The following is a 17,317-nucleotide window of genomic DNA, read 5'->3' on the forward strand; positions in this document are numbered from 1 at the left end:
GCTTTTGCAGACTGCTTTGCATTTATCTTCTGTAAGCAGAAGGCCTCCATCTTCTGGTTAGCAGCTAGAAAACCAATAACCAACTTTGGGGCTTACCCTTGCTACACTTTGCATCGTGCATTTTTATGTTAGCGTCACTCCTAAGTGCATTCTGTCTTGCTTTCCCTTTTCCTTGTCATTTATACCTGCTTCCAGTTTAGAGTCCGCCGTTTTATTAATCTTTGTAAATTGCCTCATCCACTTATAAATGGAACAATTCCATTGATAAATTAAGTTTACTATATTAGGAGAAAAGCACATAGGAATGTTTCCATAAAACCATTAACTAGAAGTTTAGAAATTTTTAAGGATGATTTTCCAGTTATTTGGAAAATTCCCTTTTTTTCTATTTCCTCCATCACATTGCCAGGCAGGTGAAGTGGTACCATATTGTTTCCTGAGGGAAGCTTTTAATTACCTTTGACATGACACTCTTACTGCACAACTAGTAACAGGAGCAGCCCCGCCCGTCGGAAGCTCGGCCGGCGCCCTGCCCGTGCGCTGGCTGGTGTTACCTCCGGTTGCCGCTCCCAGCGCTGACGCCAGATCTGGGGGCGGGGTAGCTTCTTAAAGTGCAGACTCTGAGCTTAGAAAATGGGGATTAAGTTAGTGTTTTGCACACTTTGTTGTGTTGCCTTAGTGGTCATGAAATTTTGTGAGTTAAGACATGCATTTTTAAAATAAGGAATAAAACAAAACATCCCAGAGTGTGAGCTGCAGTGTGAAATGGCTGCCTGCTGCGCCGTTCAGTCAAAAACAGCTGAAAGATGCTTGTCTGAGGGAATCAACAGTTGGCAAAATGCACACGTCTGAGTCTCTAGTTCTTGGCTAAGACTGTGCCGTACTTTCATTTTAATTCCTCTGGGGAATATAGTAGTTCAGTACATTTTCAAAAGCTGAAGAAAACTATGGCTGAAGTAAAAACTTAAGTAGATTTTTCTTATACAAGGAACTTTCATTTCAATATGAGAGTTGAATGTACAGTGTGAATTAAGAAAACTGAGCTTTTACAGTTTTACTTTGTAAGCTGGGCGTGTCCCCCCTTCCTGAGATGTGGGTAAGCAGGTTTCATTACATTTAAAATTCAGAGATGTGGAACTTTATACTGGACCTAGGAACCTAGGAAGGCTGCGTGTTCGTGTGTGCGTGTGCGCGCGCACGCTTCCCAGGTGGCCATGTCGGTCTGCGGATGGGCAGGGGCGCCTGTCCAGCGCAGAGTGAAGGCTCAGCCCTCATTACCAGTCTGTCTCATCTGTCTTACTGTCTCGGGTTCTCATTTCGGATGCTTTGTGCTGCATCTCAGTGTTCAAGTAGTTTTTAAGTTCTTTATAAAATTTATGTATGGCCTTAGGATGCTGCTCGTGTGGCATTTAGAGCAAAACTAATTTACACTCCCCGATGGTGGGGGCAGAAGGGGAAGGTTGTGTCTCAGAAATACACAGGTCAGTCCAGGTTAGTTGGAGCTCCGCTAAAGATTTGTGGATGACAGCTTTTCCAGTCTCACGTGAGTAACGATGTCAACCTTTTGTTCAAGTAGAATTTTACAAAATTAACACACTTGGAGGACTCCAGCGCTCTCCTATGAACTGTAAAGAGCAGAGTAACTGCCATTACTCTGTTTCCCACAAGAGGGAGAGCTCGTACTTAGTAATGACTAGATTTTTCTATCTGTAGTTTTCAATTCAGGCGACGTTAAGGGCAAAAGAAAACAATCTGATGTGTGTTAAGCGTGGTGACCTAGTTTTTGAACTTGAATTGGAAGGTGTGTATAGATGCTGCTCTCACACCTCCGCTGTAATTGTTCCTGCTGTGTCTTACATGCTTGGCTGCAGTATCCAGACACTGTCTGCAGTATTGCTTTTCTTTTCTCCAAGTCAGGCACTGATGTACCATCTCAGGCCAGTAATAAACCACTGTCTCTGAACTGCAGTGTTCACACTTCCCTGCTGCGCAGTGTGAGGGGCTCTCTGGAAAGCATACTGAATGCCCCGAGCTGCACCCAGGCACCGCCCGCTCTCTCCACACTTCACACGGGCTCCTCTGAGGAACGCTCACCGTGACACGCATCTCAGACGTTGACTGGGGAAGAGAGGTGGCTAACTTAAGTTTTGTGAAGCAATTATTTCACACCTGTCAGAAACTTGCAAAAATCCCTGTGTTCTTTAATAGACCACTGGTTAACAAATGACGTTGACAACAGACTAAAACAAGTAGAGTTTCTCAAAAGCAGTGTAAAGTTTATTCTTCTGCTTCTGATGAAAGAATTGTAGTCTGAGTGGCATGGAAATGTTTTGACCAAAAGGTATGTAATTTTACATAATTGAGAATACTTCTGTTTTCGACTGTATCGCTTTTGATAATTGATAAGCTGTTAGATTTAGGTATCAAGTGTTATCCTTGAAGTTTCTTCAAAGGTTTTTGTTTGCAGCTAGACAAAAATTGAAGCATGAAGTGATGTTTATCTAATTTGATTTCATTATTACTAAAATTACACTAATATCTTTAAGAGGCAATAATGGTAATTTGAACACTATGAGATCAACTGTTTGTACATTTCATATTTTATGTATTCTGGTGCAGCAAAGTAAGGATAAATGCTGAAGATTCTGTTTTACTTAGTTGGCAATTAAGAGCATGGAAAAGCAAAAATTATTAAAATCCAGATAGGAATGCTTAATGGAAGATGAACTTAATAAAATTAGGTTTAAAATAACTGATTTATAATTTGTTAGATAACTGAGGTAGAGTAGTTTTAACCATAGAATGAGAGGTACCATGAGTTTTATGTGTTTGCTGTATCCCCATCTCTAGCTCCCATTCCCTCCCCAGGAAGTCATCTGGCTCCCCAGGTCCTCTGCTGTCAGGTCACATTGCTTCAGAGCCAACCATATGAGACAGCCCAGTCAGACATAAAAGAATGGAATACATGAAATCTAAATTTTATTTTAATGTGGGCTTGGGTACACGCTCAGCAGTTCTTAACAGCACTTCAATTTACAACATCAGAACAGAGTAACCAGACACAGATTTAAAATCCATACATGAGTGACTGTCACTTCATTCCTGATCAGATTTGCAAATGAAGAACATATTCCTTACCATTAAATATATGAACAGCACTGCCTATCACAGGCTGTCACAACACCTCAGTTCTGAGAGGAGGACTATTAAACTCGTTGGCTAAACTTTTTAAAATACCTTCTGTTTAACATAGTTCAGTTAATTGCTAACAATTAGGTCGGTACTATGAACAGCGTCTTTTCACTTAATTATAATGCTCTAAATATTTCAGTTACTTAATGAAGTTAATTTATATTTCAAAACTAATTTGAGCAGAAATGCAGATAAGCTCATTTCTGTTTTACAGTTATTCCCTCTGTCCACAGAATAACAACAATTAACTTTTTTTTCTTAAACCCTGTATTTCAGCGCTAACATGCAAAGCGCATACTGGGACCTGAAGAGAGAGATGTCTAATTTACATCTGGTGACGCAAGTGCAGGCTGAGCTGCTCAGAAAGCTGAAAAGCCCCGCTGCGGCCAGGAAAGGCAAGTCAGGCTCTGCCGGGAACCGCCGATTCCAGCCAGACTCCTCAGAGAGCAGCCCGGCTCGCTCGCGGGTCTTATCGAAAATCTCATCAGACGCGCCCGATGAGGCTGCGTGTGCGCGGCGGCCCGCCGGCCAGCTTCACACGTAGAGGTGTCGCCGCTCTGTGCTGCCTGCAGAGCTGTGTCCTTTCCCCTTGTGGCTTCCTTCTCAGCCAAGTGTTGCTTCTGTGTTTAAGGCCGAGGTGTTAGGTTTGCTCTCATTGACCTTTTAACACAACGACTTCATATATTTGTTTAAAAAAAGGCACCAAGACACCGAAAGCTGTTTTTCGTCGCAGTGCTATAGAAAATCCCAAAGAGCTGGCTCTTTAATTTGTCTTTAAAAAGATGACTGATCAGTTGGTTATTTTCAGGGTTTTTTTTGTCAACTGAATTTTGCATTCCATTAAGGATAGGCTGTTGAGGATGGAGACTAGGTGCTGTTTATTTAGCCCTTCCAACCAAAATCTCCCATTGCTTTGTTTCTCATATTTAACTGCTTGGCTGACTAAACCCTTTGAGGTTTGTGTTCACCAGTAGTGGCTACCTCGCCAGAGCTATTTTTATCCTTCAGAGAAAAATCAGTGTGTTTGTACCACACCTAGCTGTATTGCGTAAAGTTGCGTGATACAAATTGGAGCGCCCTAAAATTTATTTTTGAAGAATGAGATACGACTTTTTAATTTAAAAAAAAAATCATTTATTTAAAATTGCTATTTGCACCTCAAATTGTTCCTTAAGAGGGCACAAGAGATTTTAGAAACAGTTCTCCTCAGGGATGTTTACTGGGGACAGGAAGGTCGCACAGTGGGATGGAAAACTAAATTCAGATTCCTTTCCTTATGAGTCAGCACGGATAGCAAGGTGCTTCGGCAGCCCTGACGTGATCCACCTTTCATTTTGCCCTCAAGGTTTCCAGTGGCCAGAGTTACATATGAGACGACTTTAAGTTGACAGAAGAAATAAGATGTCTCTTCAAAGAGACTCATAGAGTAATCTTTCAGTGAGTTTTCAGTGTGGCTCTTAAATACTGAGTAGAGCTTCCAGAAAGTAATACAGGAGAAATGTTCTTTTTCCTGTTTGGAAATGGCTCATGCTTGTGTCCCTTCTGAGCTGGGGCGTGAGAAACCATGAGTTTTCTAGCACGTTTCCTGGACGTGCCAGGCGGGCTCGGGGCCGGCACGCCCGGCACAGAGCTCCGCGCTTTGCAGGACAGACAGGAGACCGGATCCCCTTTTCCCCAGCCTGCATCTCAGCTGGTGCAGAAGCTGAGCCATGCCGCCTCCTCCCAGGGACTAGGCAGTGAGCTTATGTGAGCACGCGGTTGGATTTCCTCCTCCCTTAGAACTGCAGGGTCAGCCTTCGTGCACTCGGTACCATCTCAGAGACGCACTTGGCTTGTCTTTGCTGCCCGGGCAGGATGTGAGGCGGAGGGAAGGCTCCTGCCCCCGCTGTGTGCTCTGGGTGAACGACTTGAGAGCAGTTGGGTTTCTCATCGTTGAATGTATACGAAACACATTTTCCTTGCTGGGGTTTTTTGTTTTTCTTTTTTAATTTCACCTGTATTGCGACCATTGCAGAATTTACATTTACCATTATGTGTATTTTATAAGAAATAAGAGCATCTTACAGCTTTTTATTCACATAGTTTTTTCCATAAAAAGCCTTTTAATACATGTTAACTTCATTTGGGTCTCACCAATTCACAATGTAATTATTTCTGGAAAAGATTTGTTTTTGGACCACCTATGGAAGAGAGATTTGAATAAGAAAAGAAATATTATATTTAATACAATTACTCAAACCAAGGAGTAGCATCCTTGGTTCCGTACTGATGCACGAACATGCTGCAAGGCTTCTCTGGCCACTCTGAGAGCCAAGAACAGGGTCTCTAATTGGTTTCTAACTTTTTAAAAAGGAACTTCTTCACCTGCAGTATGAGACAGTGGGACAGGACTACTGGGGCCATTTTGCAAACAAGGAAGGTGGCACCTGGAGCAGTGAAATGTCACAGAGTCTGTGAACAGCTGATCCAGGATTAGGATGAGACCATTTGCCATCCGTGCGCTGGTCACAGACCCCCAGTGAGGGCACTGACGTGGTCACGCTTATTTTATTTCCCGTTCCAGAATCACCCAAACGAATGACAAGTTTATGTGTTTTATGATCGTAAATGCCACGACAGCTGACCTTCAGCCTGTGCTTGCTTTTCAGCCTGTGCCAGGGCAGGACGTGTGGAAGACAGCACGGACCTGCACCTGCCGCCGCTGACCTCAGCGCATGCCAGACCGCCGCCGCGCTCCCCGGACGGCAGGCCGCCGTGTCCCGCCACGCCCTCCCCTCTGCCGGGGGAGGCCAGGGCTTTATCGGAGCGGGCCGTCCTCCAGTCCTGGACAGACAACGAACACTCCATTCCTCACGACAGCACGCACTTTCAGGAACACAGTTCTTACGGCAGGAATTCTCTGGAAGACAACTCTTGGGTGTTCCCGAGCCCTCCCAAGTCAAGCGAGACAGCGTTTGGGGAAACTAGAAATAAAACTTTGCCTTTACCCAGCCTGCCACCACTGCATTACTTGGACCAACGCAATCAAAACTGCCATTATAATAATTGATTTCTGAAGTGATTCCTGGTTTGGTCACGAGGTTGCTGTATCTCCCTCAGTGGCTTTGGGAAATCATTAACAGACTGAAGGCAGATCTTTGATGACACCCGCGGAGTTGCTCAGTTTGTGCACTTGCACACGGCGTAGCACGTCGCGTGGTCGACTTCTCGGCGGGAAGGAGCACGTGCCGGCTCCCGCTGTGGTTGAGAGTATCCTGCCGGGTGAGGTGATAAACTTCCGGGGTTTCCACGTGACACCTCTGCCTTGGATGATACAAATTTCTGCCTCTCACATGAATAGAATTGAAAGTTTTCAGGCATGGTTTTACAAAGCATATGAAATGCCTAAATATCCATTCATAAAAATAAAGGAGACCATTAGATCAGAGAAAAATTGTAAGTTGCTGTAAGTTGCACTAAGGAGTAAATGGCAGTGTGAGCTGGTTATATTTTAATACTGCGTATTATAGTGGAACAGCAGTACCTAGCATATTCCATCCTCATGTGCTCCTGTGTCTCAGACTTTAAGATTTAAAATCATTCTTTAATCACAGTGTTGATAAAACTGAAAATTACAGCTTGGACTTTTAAGACTTGAAATAACCTGCTGATTGAAGTCCCGCTTTGTCCCAGTATATCACTCAAATCCTAGTTGAAAAAAATTTGCAAAAAACTAGTTGAAAAACCACATGGCATGTGAACAAGCGATTACAGTCCTCCACATTATCCAGTTAGACGTAGGAACAGCATCGCAAAGGTTTCCGTCTGACCCGTCCCTTGCGGTGCTCTGTAATGAAAACTTAAATGTGTGTGTGACTGTGTGATGTCTACACCCACTTGTTACATAGAGCCGCTTAGAAACTGGCCAGCTCTGTTCTCAAACAAAATGGTTTACTTACTGAGAAAGTGATTTTTAAGAAGCTGAATTAGGAACTTCAATTCTAGAAACCAAATTCTGTGCTGTATTGATACATGACATATTACAGTCACGAAATGTCCCCAGAATGTTCTGATTCTAGTGGGCCTGCCTGTCATTTATAAACAAGCAAAGAAATACCAAGGATGACTTCACAAGGCAATTTCTCTGTGTTCTTTCAGGGTGGTGGTATTAAGAATATTAGTAACACGTTGCTCTAAACCTTTTGCTTGAGAGAAAGTGTTTCATGTAAAAGGCCTTTATCCTTTCTGATTGATAGACAGTTTCAAACACCCTGAACTCAGTATTTCAAGTCTTTCCTATTTTAACTGAATAGCATACACATATAAACAGTGTTCACCATTCACTGGGTATTTTTGTCTTTCTATTATCTTACTTATTCAAGCTCGTCTGTGATTAATGGAGTTGGTGTCAGATGCTGGAATTTATTCTGACCGATGAACACAGCTAACTCAAGGGAGTACAATCTCCTGCCAAGTAATAGAACAAAACCCAATATGCATAAAACAAATACCAGGCTCCAGGCTTTAGCGGAAGGAAGCAACTACCTGTGTAACAACAAAGCAGCAGCAACCGTTTCTCATGTGGCTGGGCAGGCTGTATATTCTAATCTCTAATGTAGCTTACTGGTCTGCCTTTTTAAAACCCAAGATTGGAAGTTTTCCTGGTAAAGATACTAAGTCGGGTGACACAATGGCTTGATTAATGTTTTGAACAATGCCAAGACATTGTTTAATGAGAATAAATTATTTTTGTTTGACACTGAAGTGGATGTGAAATACTGTCCTTGCCTCTGTATTCCAAGGTCGCATGCTAATTATTAGTTGTTAATTTCATTCATGTAGCAGACATTTGTCTTGCTAAACCAACTTTTGAATGGAGACAGTGCTTTTGCATCTAAACAGCAGGGTAGCTGTGAAACAGGAATGCTGGAAAATCAGTGAGTCCCTGACAGTTTAAAGTGCTAAAGAGATGACCAAAAGCTCTTGAGGAACGATTAACCAAGTCACTTTCCCCAGTCACGAATTTTTAAATGTACACTCAAGATCATGCCTGTTATTGGTAAGACTCAGAAGAATGGCCGTCTGTGGCTTCCTGTCTATTTAAAATGGAAAACTTTGTTGACTTTTTTCACATTAGCTGAAACTTGCTCCAGATTGCTTTAATCCTCAGATTTTTATAAGGATAACCCAATTCATCACATCCATAACTCAGCAGAATGAAGAGAACACAGATAACAAAAAAGGCCTCTGGATCCCCTGTTAGCTAAAATAAGTTTCATCTTCTCTAAAAGGAAACCGAGGTTCTGCTGAAACGGAACCTAGCGTCAGAGCGGAGCAGCGATGCACCCGTGTGAAGTGCGAGGAAACCAAGACAGTGGGGAAACTCGGACCTAACGCACTAAGGGCGGACGCTCGTGGGAAAAAAGCCACGGTCTTCTCCAGGAAAGCTCTGGAGGAGGTGGAAAGCAGACTGTCACTTGGAGGCGGGCTCAGGATGGACGGTGAAGAGCAATGAGCGGACTTACACCCTGTAGCCTTGGGCTGCCCAGCACCTCTCGGGGAGAGATGTCTACAGAAAGGAATTTTCCACATAAACAGAAGCTGGCCCCTCTGATGCTAATTAAAATCACAAAATAGCCTCAGACTGTATACTCCAGTAGCTTTTTAAAGTAACCATTTTACCCTTTCTTCATTTACGTCATTAAAAACAAACGAATTCCTGGGCTCCAAGGAAACGCACCAGTACCCACAGGCCACCGGGGGGGGCGGGCCTGCAGACCCTTTGCTGTGGGCTCTCCCGGACTCCATGGGGCTCCTGTCAGGGTGCTGGGAAGATGTGGTCTCTGGGTTTCAAGTACGAGCAAGACAGTTCTATGGTCCACTCGAGCAACGCGTGGAACACCCATTGGTTCTTTAGGGCCCTGCTATGAACTAGATCTCAGATCTGTTTCATGGGGTTGGGGCCAAAGTTACCTCTTGTCCTAGCAGGTATTAACTCCTGTTTGCAATTTTAATGAGAATTATGGAAATAAATATAAATTGTACTTACCTGGAAGCTGGCTGCAGTGGCTATGGTAAAGCGTTAACAGAAAGAAAAAAAAAGCTACTTCTAATATAAAAGCTCAACCTGGGACCAGATTACTGCATTGGGACAGAAATTCCTTACACTAGTTCCTGAAACTATTACTATGCTACGAAATGGTCATTCATGCTTACAAAGAAGACTAAAAATTTAAGGTTAAAATATTTCTAGTAGCCAAGTTACCAGGTCAAGGAATGTAACAGTACATGGTAGGAAATTTTCCATGAACGATGTAAGTAAAACTAATGTAGAAACACCTGTCTCCTCACCTGTGTTTCCAAGCCAGCCTGTCCTGCTACTGGTGGCCGTTGGAGAGGGGCTCACCGTGTCCCAGGCACTGTCCTGTGGGCCCCACTCGCCTGCATCCTCAGGTCATCCTCATGGTGATGGAGACTGGTATCCACGGCGGCTGAGCTGGTCGCGGCAGAGCCAGGCTCACAACCACTCTGGTCCACCGCCGCGTCTGAACGCCTTGGAGTGGAGGGCTGTCCAGCTCCTGCTTGTCTCTGCTCCCTGCCCCTCCATCGGCCGTGAGTCTGTGCGCTGAGGGGGTAATTAGATTCTATTGGAAACCTAAGAATCAGTATCAGTGTTAGAGAACCCCGGTTGTGGACAAATCTGTGAAAAATCCACCATGACCAGGCCACCCACCCCATTTCACTCCTTACTCTTGTCCCATTTAATACACTTAACTGTGAAGTTCAAAAAAAATCTTTATTTCAAATACAGTTATTTCCATAGTTAAGGATAAAGCAAACAGACTTCTTGAGTCTGTTACAGCAGGTGCCTGTGATTCCCATGAGTATCGGGGCCCTGAGGACCATCTGAATATCCGCCTATGTGCTTGTGGGAAGCTTCTGCAGCCTCCTCTTGGAAGGAATTCCAGTTCTTCTGAATTCTTCTCTTTCCTTCAGGTATTCCATTTTGCATTCTTCATAAAAGACTGGATCATTATAGCTACAAGAAGGAAACAGAAATCTTTTCAAATTGAGTCACTGTACAAGCATACAATAGACGCTTACCTTAGTAATACGTTCAGACACCCGGCGCGCCAGGCACAACCTTTAGAAACAGATTTTTAGTAATGGTCATAAATTCATTATAAACAGTATGCTACCAAATTAGTAAAACAAAACAAAACAGGTCTAATGGTCCTCTTCTGAACAGCGATGTACCAGGATAGTCCGAGAGGCGCGGCACCGTCCCGGGAGCCCAGGCCGCGACAGTCGCCGTGTCGTCACGATCACGTGGGCGCCGTGCGGCCCCGGCGCGGCGGGGGCGCACGGAACACCGGGAAGCGTGGAGGGCGAAGCCGAGACCAGTGTCTCCTGGCGGGCGTCAGACGTGGACGCCAGTCGAGCTCTTCCCTAACAGCTCCCACCTACTGTCCGCAAAGGGCGCTCACCCCGAGTGGCTTCCTCCCCGCTTCTCTCCCCTCCCAGCCCGCCCGCCTGGACCAGAACCCGGGGTTTTCTCCCGTCTCTCGGGGGCGACGCATGGGCGCATACTCACACCATCTGCAGTCAGATAACAGCGGCTAGCAAAGAGCAAGTGCAGATTCAGAAAGAGCGCTAACACTGGGTGAGCACCCCGCGCGTGCCCGGCGCCGGGGAGATGTGCAGTCGCCCCGGGAGGCGCAGCCCGCCCCGCGCAGCGGAGCCACCACTCCGGGGACCCGGCCCGCGAGCCCGCCGCCCTCCCCACGATCCCCGCTGGCGCCGCCTCCTCCAGGGCAGCCTGACCCAGCTAAGGCTCACAAGTTACTACGAGGGCTGAAACCGAGCTGGAAACTCCTTTAATCAATGTACAAACGAGAATCTAACAAATTCCGTCAGGCAGTCGTCTAAGAGGTCCCTCTGCTCATTAAACATCCCTTGGGAGCTCTGGGGACTAGAACTGTCACTTCTCCACGGGTAAACGCTTAGTACAGGTCTGGGCTCTTAGACAAGAGGAGCTATTAGGGTTGTTTTTATTATTAACTTGGGAAAAGACACGTGGACTTCGAGTATGTTTCCCCATCTATAATTAGTTTAAATAATCCCTGAAGTCTTCCAAACCAGTATTCTAAAAGTCTATAAATCCAGGTGTATGAGAAAAAAGACACCAATGAACTCATCTACAAAACAGAGAGACTTGCAGACATAGTAGGCGATCTTATGCTTGGGTGGGGGTGGAGAGATAAATATGGGAGCTCACGATTTGCAAGTATTAACTACTATATATAAAAATAGATTTCAAAAAATTTCTTCTGTAGAGCACAGGGAACTATATTCAGTATCTTGTAATAACCTTTAATGAAAAGGAATCTGAAAATGAACATATGTATGTCTATGCCTGACCAGCACATGATGCTGGACACCAGGAATTGACACATGGTAACTAACTACACTTCAATTAAAAAAAACAAAACACATGAAAGATTCAGCTAATGACTACTTTCTTTTGATCTAACTTCCTGAGAAGAATCAAACCACGCTGACATCTGTGCTTCCCAGGCCAGGGGATCCCAGCTCAGAAAGCCGTAATGCAGGTTCAGCAGAACCGGGATCTCAGGGACAACCCACCAGCTACTCAGCAGTCCCATCCTGCCGGGTACTGCCTGTCCACACGTGGCTAATAAAAACGGGGGGGGGGGGGAGATAAGCGGAAAGCGCCTGCATTCAGAGGACTCTGCACACTGTTACTTGAAGATTCAAGAAACTACAATGAAGTATCAGTGACCGTGATACTTAAGAATTATTTTTATAATGATTTAACTTCAAAAATCTAAATTTACGTTGGTATCCTTCATTTGATTTAGTGCCACTTTTCTGGGAGTTAAATTATACGATCACAAGGCTGACCAAAGTCTAATTCAGTACCTTTTCATTAGAAGAGATAAATACAAACCCATTTAAAATGTATTCTATAGATTAACCTATTCATGAGAAGGAATTTATTGAATCATGTGAAAATTGTATCTTTTTATTGACTGACCTAATCAGCAGATAAAATGCTGACAAACACACCTAACTTGAAAAGACCCTTCATAAATATACTGTATTGCTTTTTTTTTTTCAGAAGAATCTTTAACAAACTGAAATTTTAGATTCAGCCAACAATATGATGAATTTGCTGGGAAGTACAGAATATATTACATGTAAGGAGTCAAATAACATACTCTTACCTACCACGTATATTACACACGCATACACCCAGAAGCACAAACACTAAGGGAACTACTTACTAAGCAGTTAGACATTCTTTCAATGCAGAATTTTCTTTCTGGCATTTTACTACCATGAGGACTCCAGAGTCCTTGCAACATTTCGTGAAATCTGAAATAAAAAATTTGGAAGGAAAATAAATGACTTGTAATCACATCAATATAATTTAACAACTCTAAAATATTCATTCATTTAACATCTATTTCCTAGATTGTGCTTGGCACATAATACACGTTCCACAAAAAAAATGTACATGAATAAAAGTTGTTCATTTTGTAGATCTGAAAGGAGAGGACAGAGATAGTGAGTGGCTTCACAGACACACAGAATGCAGAGAGTAAGTAGGATTTCTAAATCAGACATACTTCATTTTACTGTGTTTTGCAGATACTACATTTTTAACAAATTGAAGGGTGGTGGCAACCTTCCATCGAGCAAGTCTATAGGCACCATTTTTACAACAGCATTTGCTCACCTCCCATCTCTGCATGATATTTTGGTACAACTACAATATTTCAAACGTTTTCATCATTACTGTATCTGTTACAGTGATCTGTGATCAGCAATCTCTGATGTCACTGTTATAACTACAGACATGGAGAAAACAAGAGAACTGGAGTCAGATGTGGAGGCTGAAGATGGGACTGTTCACGTCTTCTCCATCGCGATGGAGGAGCTGCTTCTCCTGGATGAGCAAAGACAGTGGTGTTCTGAGATGGAATCTCCTCCTGGTGAAGCTGCTGTGAAGGCTGTTGACATGAGCACGGAGGATTTAAAATATTACATTAATTGACAGAGCAGTGGCAGGTTAGAGAGGGTGGCCTCCAGTTCTGAAAGCAGTCCCACTGTGGATCCAACGTCATCCAACAGCACTGCCTGCTGCAGAGAAGGCATTCGTGAAAGGAGGAATACACTGACCTGGCAGGGATCCCTGCTGTCTTATTTTAAGAAATTCACCCTAATCTTGAGCTACCCCCAGGCTAATTGGTGAGCAGCCCTCAGCGTCGAGCCAGACCCTCCACCAGCAAAAAGATTATGACTCACTGGAGGCTCAGATGATTCTTCACGTTTTTAGCAATGAAGTCTTTTTTAACTAAGGTGTATACATTTTCAGACGTGCTCCTGCACACTAAACAGACTACAGTACAGTGGTGAGCACAAAGTTCTGTGTGCACTAGGAAACCCAAGAATGTGTGTGACCGGCTTTACTGCAGAAGTCTGCAACCACACCTGCAGTATCTCTAGGGTCTGCCTCTAGAGGAAAAGAGGATATTCTAGAAGAAATGAGTGGGAACAGCAAAAGGGGAGTGGTGCCCAGACACGGGCATCTGATGGCAGTTACCGCAGGTCTTCTGACGCCATCACGGTCCCCCCCCTTCTTTCAGACAACCTGCAGTGGTCCTTAACTTCGGGTAACAGGGCTCCCATTCCACTCCTGAGTCAACTCTGAAACACCCACGAAATTCAAATAGCTTTCGACTAAATTTCCATTCTGGGAGTTTGCCTTTTAAACTGCACTGGCCACTGGGTCTCCTGCCTTCTCAGGACCACCAACCCAGAAATCCCGCCCACAGCGGCCCCGCGACTCTGTCGGATGGGCCCCACCCCACCCCGGCTGCTGGCCCGGCCTCTGCGCCTCCAGCCTGCTGTAGGCGACCACCCATTCCCACCGCAGACCTTACAACACGACATCGTCCCCACAAAGAAGCTCTGGCGAAAAATAATGCATGCTTTTTCTACATAGCTTTTGAGAACTCCTTTGGTACAAAATTATCAGGCTTCCCCTCTTTTCTTGAGCTATACGTTACTCTTTCCGTTACTACGGAGTATCATTTTAATTGCCCCTTAAAGCGAGCAGGTGATTTCAGGAGTCTCCATGGAGACACGTAACAGGTAACAAAGACGGTTTTCAGCCACACGCCGGCTAAATGGCTGAGACGGATGCGCGCGGACACCCACCCCGCGGAGCGGCTGCGCGGGGCGTGCGGGCAAGTCCACACCGCGTGCAGCGCGCGCGCGCTCGGAGGGAAGGAGGGCGACCTCAACTCAGCCCCGTCCCCACCGTGACCCTCGGGCGCCTCCTCCACCGGTTCAGCGGTTCCGCCCTGCGCTCCGACTCCTGGACCCAATCAGGTATCTCTTTTATTCAGGTGTCCTGGTTCTCCCCGCGCCGATGAGCTGGGCGTGCGGGGCAATCGGGGCAAGGCGGCTTCCTCCGCATCCTTCCAGGGACCCCCCCCCCCCAACTCAAACGGGCAGGGTGGACTGATCAGCAGCCCGTTCTCATCCGAGGTCCTGCGGGGGGGCCACGAGGCCATCCAGAGGTCCGCTCACTGCCACCCCGGCGCGCACAGCAGTCCCACCAGCTGGCCGTTCCACTACAGCCGAGTATTAGCTCTGCCTTTCTAGACCCCAGAAACATGGTCCTAAAGAAAACCTCAGACGTGGGCACTCCTCAGCGGGAGTCCGAACACACGGCTGGCCCGGGAGTGACTCACGCCAGGACGGCGGTGACCCACGGCAGCCTGGCTGTAAGCGGGAGCCCCGCACCAGCCACCGCCGCGCGTCCCAGCAACGGTCACCAGGAATCTCACCCAGTGAGAATATGCCAGTTGACCGAACCCCAGTCCTTTCCCAGAAAACACAGATACAGTACAATGGCTGTTACCAGAAGTACTTCCCGAAGTGAATAAACCCAGTGCTTCCACACTTGAGAAATTCACAACGGAAAGCCGAGGCACTGATTATGCTAAGATTCGTTTTCCCTAACATGACTGAAGGGAAGGGACTCCAGGCGGCGTTTTGCGCTCTCAGGACAGCAAAGGCAGGTGTTGGCATCTTCGCACTTGTCCACATCTCTTCAGGAATGACCGGGACTGGCCTGCAGCCTCAAGCTGTTGGTAAGGTTTTTGTCACTTGTTTAGCAGCGAGATTTTAATGAGGATCCTTCTTTCATCCCGCATTAGCACGCTTTCATACGATGCTCATGCTCACAGTAGCGCCAGCCGGTTTCTACAAGGTATCCGAAACAGCCCCGATTTCAACGGCTTCTGTCTTTCAATGTTAAAGAGCTTGTACACCCATATAATAAACAACCTGATGACCATTAAAGGCTACAAAAATAACATTTTATTCACTGAAGTATATCTTCAGGTAATGAAAACAGTATCAATATGCAGTAAGAGAGATTATTAACAATTATTTCACCTTTAAAGAAATGTGCTTGAAGATAGCACTGAAGACTTCTTTCTTTAAAGTATAAACAACATGAAATTCTTTCTTTTGTAAACCCTCATTTCTCTGAAAGAAACTACTTAATGTATAATAAACTACTGGTAAAAATATTCTTTGGGCATCCTAAAATCTGGATCCACTAAATCTAAGAAAAACAGAAAGAGGTGAAGTCTTCGCCTCACTTTAGTCTAAGATAATGGGCAAAGCAAACAAGTACAAGTAGTCTGTATAAATTCCACTTTATATAAGAAAAAACTTTGGGGAAACCCCGTATAAAAGCAGGAAGAGAAATAATGGTTTGGAATTCATCGCTTTCAACTCATTTAATTTATGGAATTTTTAAAAATGTATTTTCATATTTAAATAACCCCCAAAAAGAAGGCTTCCTGCCTTAGCCAAGGAGGAACCACCACTGTGCATGGGAGTAGAAACCCTGGGCACGGGACCTCTCACCCTTTTCACGTAGTCACTTTCAAGCAACGTACTATTCTGCACAAATGCAGTCATCCAGTTAGAGCTAAAGCTCTCAATGAGCAATGACAGTCTGAAAACAGACCAGATTAAAAGAAAGAATCCCCAATGTTCCATGTCTCTGACTAGAACCACTCCTTGTAAAACTTCACTAACTTAACAGTTTTTAAGAAATCCAAAGCTTATGAATTTTTACATAACCATCTTTAGACACAGTACTTATTTCTAACTTTCTAGTACTTTTATTTCCTTAATCAGTAAAGTACTTATACAGTACCTGTTTTTTCCCAGCATTACAAAAAGCAAAGATCTATTTGGATTCCACTGTAATTTAGAACTTTAACACATAAGCTATGTGTAATATTTCCGTGATTACGCCACCATCTTAACGGTTCCACTTTAAATTTGGAACTTTAATCTAAATGAGACACATTTAGGAGGTCCTGCTTATGAGAGAAATGTAGTAGGGCAGATTTTTAAATCACCCTAAATTCAAAATATATTAGCAACTCTGCAACTGGAAAGCTTCAGCATAGAACCGCTTCCTGATATAGGACTGGATAAGAATAAAAACAGAATTTACATGCAGTATATTGTATATGTGCAAACTGTAACAATTCTACCTAATAAAACTGAAAAATGGAAGAAAAAAAAAAGAATAAAAAACAGAAACGTACTTTGAACAATGCACAGACGAGCTTTTGACCAGTTACTGAATTAGAAGAGGTTTCTAAAACACAGGACTGAAAATGATCCAGTTTAGGGAAGGTCTCGGGAATGTGTTGACTTTTAGTAAGATTTTTCCTTTGGACAAAGGTGTCTGCAAGTTTTGAATTTACAACGGAAATTAAAATCTAAAACTAACTTTCCCAGGAAAAGCTATCTTTTAAGTGAAGCCCTGGATCCTGCAGACTGCTTGCCTGAGGAGCTTCGGGAAGTTGTGAAGGGGGGGACGTTGGTCCTGCGCTCCCCAGGCTCATCACGAGGGGTGACAAGCCCTGACCCGACGCAGAGACCACGCGGGACAAGTGTGTCCCCTCCTCCTACCGACTGCTCAGCTAAGGGAGCCATGGCCACAAGGCACATTATCTGTATAACCGATGGCAGGGATGGCAGGTCATGAACTCGATGTGAAATATTTTATAAACAGTTC

The 17,317-nt window shown here is 44.6% G+C and overlaps 2 protein-coding genes across 5 annotated transcripts in view; one reads left to right on the top strand and one right to left on the bottom strand.

The window, feature by feature from the left end:
* Positions 1-8,809, top strand: part of AZI2 (5-azacytidine induced 2) — a 29,927-nt gene extending 21,118 nt beyond the window's left edge. Inside the window, exons 7-8 of the mRNA XM_032459400.1 lie at positions 3,469-3,587; positions 5,841-8,809. Of these exons, the coding sequence (XP_032315291.1) occupies positions 3,469-3,587; positions 5,841-6,241 (520 nt within the window). The 3' untranslated portion in view covers positions 6,242-8,809. The remainder of the gene's footprint in view (positions 1-3,468; positions 3,588-5,840) is intronic.
* Positions 8,810-9,948: 1,139 nt separating this feature from the next.
* The window catches only part of CMC1 (C-X9-C motif containing 1), a 70,686-nt gene continuing 63,317 nt past the window's right edge, over positions 9,949-17,317 (bottom strand). For all 4 annotated transcript variants that reach the window (XM_032459401.1, XM_032459404.1, XM_032459402.1 and 1 more), the window contains 2 exons: positions 12,480-12,570; positions 9,949-10,210 (listed from right to left, as the gene is read on the bottom strand). In XM_032459401.1, the coding sequence (XP_032315292.1) occupies positions 10,090-10,210; positions 12,480-12,570 (212 nt within the window). In that variant the 3' untranslated portion in view covers positions 9,949-10,089. The remainder of the gene's footprint in view (positions 10,211-12,479; positions 12,571-17,317) is intronic.

Source organism: Camelus ferus, chromosome 17 (assembly GCF_009834535.1).
Source record: "Camelus ferus isolate YT-003-E chromosome 17, BCGSAC_Cfer_1.0, whole genome shotgun sequence".
NCBI lineage: Eukaryota > Metazoa > Chordata > Mammalia > Artiodactyla > Camelidae > Camelus > Camelus ferus.